At 48.4% G+C, this 6,217-nt stretch overlaps 2 protein-coding genes across 2 annotated transcripts; one reads left to right on the top strand and one right to left on the bottom strand.

Annotated features, from left to right (window-relative positions):
* Positions 1 to 2,104: 2,104 nt before the first annotated feature.
* SETTUDRAFT_27157 (uncharacterized protein) lies at positions 2,105 to 4,038 on the bottom strand (the record flags this gene model as incomplete). Its single annotated transcript, XM_008025499.1, has 4 exons — positions 2,105 to 2,262; positions 2,367 to 2,877; positions 2,965 to 3,568; positions 3,620 to 4,038. The coding sequence occupies 4 exons, from the start codon at positions 4,036 to 4,038 to the stop codon at positions 2,105 to 2,107; spliced, it is 1,692 nt and encodes a 563-aa protein (XP_008023690.1).
* Positions 4,039 to 4,715: 677 nt separating this feature from the next.
* On the top strand, positions 4,716 to 5,948 carry SETTUDRAFT_168286 (uncharacterized protein). Its single transcript, XM_008025601.1, has 2 exons — positions 4,716 to 5,023; positions 5,122 to 5,948. Exons 1-2 carry the CDS (start codon positions 4,743 to 4,745, stop codon positions 5,930 to 5,932), a joined length of 1,092 nt encoding a protein of 363 aa, XP_008023792.1. The 5' UTR covers positions 4,716 to 4,742; the 3' UTR covers positions 5,933 to 5,948.
* The last annotated feature ends 269 nt before the right edge of the window (positions 5,949 to 6,217 follow it).

The raw sequence follows: 6,217 nt of genomic DNA, 5'->3' as shown, positions 1-6,217 counted from the left end.
AGCTCGCTGGAAGACAGCCCTGCTGTCTAACATCTCTTCCTGTTTACTAAACTGCTCTTTAGCAACTGGAGTCCGCTTTAAGCGCAGCTAGAAGCGACTAAACCGCAGCACAATAGCAGTACTATACAGAGAACACTCTCACTTTAAACAAATTGTACCTAGAACGGCCTCTGGCCAAAGTCTTACATAGTCACTGACTGCAGATAGACTCTAATGGAATAATAATAATAATAATAATAAGCTTCAATAAGCTCCTGCGTTCCTATTGGCCCCTCTAGTCTTGGCATTAGAGCCCAAGCTCTGTGAGAAAATTCTCACAGGCGTGAGAAAACGAAGGAAGGCCTCCTTCTTCTCCCTACTGCACGCTAGCGCCTTAGCTGCAGGTGTTAAAAGTGCTGTTAGTCGATTCCTCGTGGTCGGTTCTCCTAGATAGCGTGCTTTCCTAGCGGTTTCCAGAAAACTCGAAGTTGGTGTGTCGTCCAGAACCTCATTGACGCACTACTAAGAAAGCAGATCATTATCATCAAGCTGCGCTATGTAGTTTTGGCCCACTTTTCAGAGCAAAAGACGAGCTAAGATTGGGTGTGTACTAAAACTATACACGTAGGCCAACGTATCACTTGTTTCAAGCCTCACATTACCCTGCCATCTGAAACTTGCCTGGCGACCAAGTCTTCTCCTCACTCCTGCTTATCCTCAGGATGCAGTGGTCTCTCGATTTTTTTTGATATTGTGTTTTAGTTGCCTTGAGATATTTTCATACACTGATCTTCATTATCAAGAAGAGAGCACAAGGACGAAAGAGGATGTCGTGATCTGTCTCGAGAACCACCGGTGAAGGACCGCTACGGCTTGACAGATATATATTATACTAATTCAGCTATTCCAGTTTTATACTTGGGTACTTCCGGGAAAGGCCGCTATGTATCAGAGCCTTGAATGATTATGCTCTTATCGATCCGCCGCGGTCCTTTTTCGGGATCCCGTATCAGCCACACCCGCTTCCCCCCTGTATCCATGTAGAATAGAACGGGGCTGCCATCCTCATATATCTTGATACATCTTTACATAATCTTTATATAATAACGGCCAAAAGTGATCTCCGCAACCACAACCCTTCACAGCCTGAAAGTGATACGAAGTAAGACTTCATGTGAGCTAGATGATCACTCGAATTTTCCTTGTTCTTTGAATGAGACTTATGTCAAGAATGAATAAACGGGGGTGAAGTTTCCGTTTTTTGTCCGTGTGGTGGCACGAAAGAGGCGCAGTCGCAGTGGTGGGGATACTGCACAGCTCGGAGCCATCGGAACCCGGCCCAAGTCCGACCCGGTTGAGAGAAGCGGCAACACTAAGAATGCAGCAAGACTATCTTAGAAGTCAAGAGGGAAAAGAGACAGTCCTTAGTAGGGTATGTAAAGGATCAGGCTATGCCTGATCCTGAATTAGTGTAGGACTATGGAAGGACCCTACAGGTACATATAAGCACCACTCTGTTAGCATACCTAAATGGCGATAACTTAAAGGGGATGACCGAATTTAACCAATACATTAGGCAATACTGCGGCGTGTTAGGTTGAGTTATAAAGGCGACATGATGACTTTTTGTCTGATTTCCATGCGATTTAGCAACTTCTTTTTTTCTTACACTGTTCTTGTTTCTACCCTAGGCATGGTGTTTACATGAGAAGATAACCCTTCTCGACTATCCTTCTCCTTCCTGTCACGAAATAGTAAGATCGCAGAGAAGACTATCTAAGAGAAATGAGGTGGCCTGATATTTGACATGACTTTCTTGCTCGGAGCACCTGTAGATTTGTGACAAATCAATGAATAACACGCAAACAGAGAGGAAATGACTCGGCTCTACTCAGAAATATCTTTTGTAGTTCTTACGTACGGCAAGGGTATTTGCATCAACATGTTAGCTGTGATGCCTAACTCTACTCAAGTCACTCATTTCTTGCCTGTTTACTGGCATATGTCTACCTAGATATAGACGTCGCATATACAGTATTACAACCTCTCTATATATCACATTCACAAAAGGCATACCTCTCTGTATTTGATCGTGAAATATAAGCCAATTCACCAACTTTGCCTGTCATAGCAGTGAAAGATTAACATGGCACATGTTGGGACTGCGGAAGATGGCCTCTTTTCCACCCATGTCCTGCAATTCTTTAGGCAATGGTCGGAACTCGAAATTTAACAGTAGCACAACCAAGAATATGTACAACTCTTGATACGCCAGCTTCTTGCCTATTTGGTAGTTTTGGGTCAGCACATCGGTTTGCAGTAATAGCTCCAAAAGTGATGGTAAGAGGAGGCAATTGCCAAGTACATAGGACGCACTCCTTACTTACCAAAACAGCCCCGAATGCCGCCTCCAAACTGCAGAGATGGCAGAGCAGATGGATCAAAGTATTCGCTGCCTGCTTCGTCTTTTGCTAGCCACCTTTGCGGCTCGAATGCGTCGAGGTTCCCGCTACTTTCGCCCTCGCGTCCCTGGTAGCCTTTTCGCTGCAACGCTGCTTGGCTAGTCGGGCTACGCACGCTCTCTGGCACGTGCGGTGGGCGATGGAGACAGCGAGTATTTAGCAGCACATCGGTACCCCTGGGGATGGCGTAGCCCAGGATTTGCGTGTCGACCACGGCCTGTCGCGTGACGATGCCATTCGGCACTGACAGCCGCAGCAGCTCCTCAACCGCAGCGCTGAGATAGGGAATGTTGGCGTCGAGAATCTGGGCTGCTGACGGCATCTCCTGGCCTGGGAATGCACATTGTAGCTTCTGGCGGAGCGTGGCCTGCGCCGACTGGTTGGCGGCCATGATCTTGACGAACCACGATAGTGAGTATCCTGTCGACTCGTGACCCTACGCCACCACAGCACACCATGTTAGCAATATAAGCGGTAATCAAATTCAAATTTGAATTCATGAAATGGAGAGGTAAAGACCCACAGCTGACAAGAATACCAGGAGTTCCTGTGAGATGGACGGATCTGCAGTGGGATCCGTTAGAGGCAGCCCGGTCTTGGCCTCGGCCAGCACCAGGCGGCGAAGAACAAGATTCATCACGCAGGCTTCCTGCATGTCAGGAGGCCCAGCCTTGGAATCGGAAACGGCAGACTTTTTGAACCGTTCGTGGGCGGTTTTAATCAGCCGTTGGAGCTCCTGGTCTAGCGTCCGTCGAAGGCGACGGTACTTGGGCATGCATCTCAAGTAGAGCATTCTCGCCCGTGGCCAGATGGAATTAAGCGTCTCGCTGATCATCCAGTTCATGTGCTCGGCTGCCTCCTGCAAGGCTTCGACCGAGGCAATCGATTCGGATTCAGATGTGCCTTTTGGAACCATTTTGCGCTGCGGATTGTCTTTGGTGGCCGCTGGTTGGGCCGACCTAGCTATATCTCGTCGTACAATGCCGAGCGGCGAGCCGAGCACAGCAATCCAGATGGCGTCCAAGGCAGCGTGATCCAAGTCGTGGAGCACGCTCATGGGCGCACCGCCAGCATCGCGCGCTCGGAGGCGCCACAGGGCAACCAGGTCCAGGGCAGCGGCATGGATGCTGGGCGCAACAGCATCACGCAGGAATTATGCGCTCATGGCGTCGGCCCACAGCCGCTTCTGTGCCCTGAGGGCCGGCGTTGTCATCTGCGCGACGGTCGAGTGTGGTAGCAACGGCTGGAACAAGCGTGCCGTGAATGGTGCCCGGTCGAACTCGCGGTTGCGCCGGTTCAGCACATCCTCGACCTCACGCGGCTCATTGATGAGAACCATGGGCCTCACGAAGCGTGTCGACAGAAATTGGGCCACCGGTACCCCGAGTCGCTCCGGCAGTAGGAACAGCGTCTGTGAAGTCTCCTTGGTCTGCTGCGCTCTGGCTGCAAAGTCCGGTATATCGCCCAGCATGCGCCCGCGTGACGCCGGATCATAAGGTATTCCTGGCAATGGATTGGGATAAAGACTCCAGAAGAGCACAGTGATGGCGGCAATGCCTATCATGGTCGTAACCATGACCAGTGTCGACGTTTCCATGGTCACCAGAGTGTTACCATGCATATCCAAAAGAAATCCGCAGATTTATGCTCGTTGTTGTTGATTTTACCGTTGAAGTACACAGACCTTACAGTGTGTGCCAGAACCAGTAGGGTGACTTTGAACACGCCGAAGATTCGGACATTTTTTCTTTCCTGACATTTCAGATGCCGGTGGGTGCCTCAGCACCGGTGTTGAGTGTCGGGTTGATGGAACTGCTTCGCCGCTAGGTATGCTGATCGTCCTGCCAAAAAAGAACAGAAGTTAAAAATTTAAATGTGGAGGTGTTGCGTGGTGATTCATACACTACACCCTATGGAAATTGCTGACGCTAGCTCTATAAGTAATACTTAGTTCACTATGGTTCTGACCCTGTCAAGCGGAACACCGCTCCAGCTCATTATGAAATAGCGGAAGAATGCTTGGAAATACCTAAATGTGTCTGAAACTTAACCGTTGTCTTTGCTTAGTCGTGACTTTTTGTTCGCAGGGTTGTGGCTGCAGGACTCGGAGTCAACAATGACGGTGGAGGTACATTGGACCGGGCTTTCGGGTACTTACGTAAGACTTGCTTCGGTCGGTGATTATATAAGCATGATATCGTCCCGCTCCGCACTGCTCGTGTCGGATATAACCATGTCGTACGAGGGCAAACAATCTCAACAGGAATGGACCAAGCGACACACAAACACCCGTTCGCAAGCATGGGATCCAAGCCGACCTGCGAAGCCCTCATATGCACAGCTATTGGCGAAGTCTCAATTAAGACTGTTCCAGTCCAAGCGATCCCGGATGGATACATCCTGATCAGAACCAAGGCTGTTGCGTTGAATCCGACTGATTGGAAGAGTATCTATGCTGGTGATGGAGGCAGTATAGGGACGCGTCCGGGTATTGATTTTGCAGGCGTTGTCGAGGAAGTTGGCTCTGGGTCAAAGAAGTCATGGAACAAAGGCGATCGTGTTTTTGGTGGTGTCTGGGGAGCGTAAGGATTATCCGTGTTCCTTCTATACACCATCTATCAGCAGCATGTCAATCACGTTGATGATTGTGATAGCAACGAGTCGCTGACTATATTCATAGCAAAGACGCAGAAAGCGGCGCTTTTGGGGAGTACATTATCGCCAAAGGGGACTTACTAGCTGAGATACCCGATGAGTTGAGCTTCGAGGACGCCGCAACGCTTGCTGTGGGTATCATGACGTGTGGGCAGAGCCTTTACCAATTGCTCAAGCTGCCCTTGCCGACAATTACTCCTGAAGACCGTCCCTCCTCAAAGAAGCCCAGAGCCATCTTTATCTATGGAGGTAGCACTGCCAGTGGCATCTTTGGTATTCAGTTCGCGAAGCTCTCGGGACTGGTTGTATTGACAACAGCTTCGCCACATAATTTTGAATACCTACGCAGTCTGGGTGCCGACGCCGTCTTTGACTACCATGATGACGTCGAAACTCTAGCTGGTGAGATCAAAAAGCACACCAAAGGCAATCTTACTATTGCCTGGGACTGCCGGCCAGGGCCTGAATCTGGTCGCCTGTGTGCCCTAGCCATGAGCGACAGCGAGAAGGGCATGTATGCAACCTTGCAGCCACGTACCCCACACGACCATCTTCACGGCACCAACCCCATGGTCGATACTTACTTTACAATTGGGTACACAGTGTTTGGGGAACCATTTACGCGTGCGGGACGACGTTATGAAGCACGACCAGAGGACGCCGCCTTCGCTAAAGACTTTTGGGAGTTTGGCCAAGATCTAGTGGCTGCTGGGAAGGTCAAGATCCCAAGGCTTGAGATCAACCGTGGCGGTAGTGGACTCAAAGGTGTTATTCAGGGTTTGGAGACTCTTCGCTTGGGACAAGTGTCTAGCAAGAAGTTGGTCTACACCTTATGATTTTCTAGTAAATCGCGAAAGGGAAATAGTATTACTTCTAATAGAGATCAATAAACTTGAATAGGCTTCTATTCTCTACTAAGTATATAAATAAATAAAATAAATAAAGTATATAATTTATTACTTAGCTTTTAATAGCTAAAGCTTTAGTATTTCTAAATACTAAAATTACTAGCTAATTGTATTTTTAGTTAAGTTTTTGCTGAATTTAATAATAACTTAATAAGTACTTTTTAAGAAGTTATATAATAACTACTTAACTACTACTACTTTTTTTATTACTAT

This window comes from Exserohilum turcica (genome assembly GCF_000359705.1).
Source record: "Exserohilum turcica Et28A unplaced genomic scaffold SETTUscaffold_15, whole genome shotgun sequence".
Lineage (NCBI taxonomy): Eukaryota > Fungi > Ascomycota > Dothideomycetes > Pleosporales > Pleosporaceae > Exserohilum > Exserohilum turcicum.
The sequence above is the reverse complement of the archived record's forward strand: the minus strand, read 5'-3'. Positions and strand labels throughout refer to the sequence as shown.

What these genes read in the sequence shown, in the direction of transcription:
- SETTUDRAFT_168286 (XM_008025601.1), top strand. Translation starts at nt 4,743, where the DNA reads ATGGGATCCAAGCCGACCTGCGAAGCCCTCATATGCACAGCTATTGGC. An exon ending in TTTGGTGGTGTCTGGGGAGC is followed by an intron (nt 5,024 to 5,121) that starts GTAAGGATTATC and finishes CTATATTCATAG; the next exon opens with CAAAGACGCAGAAAGCGGCG.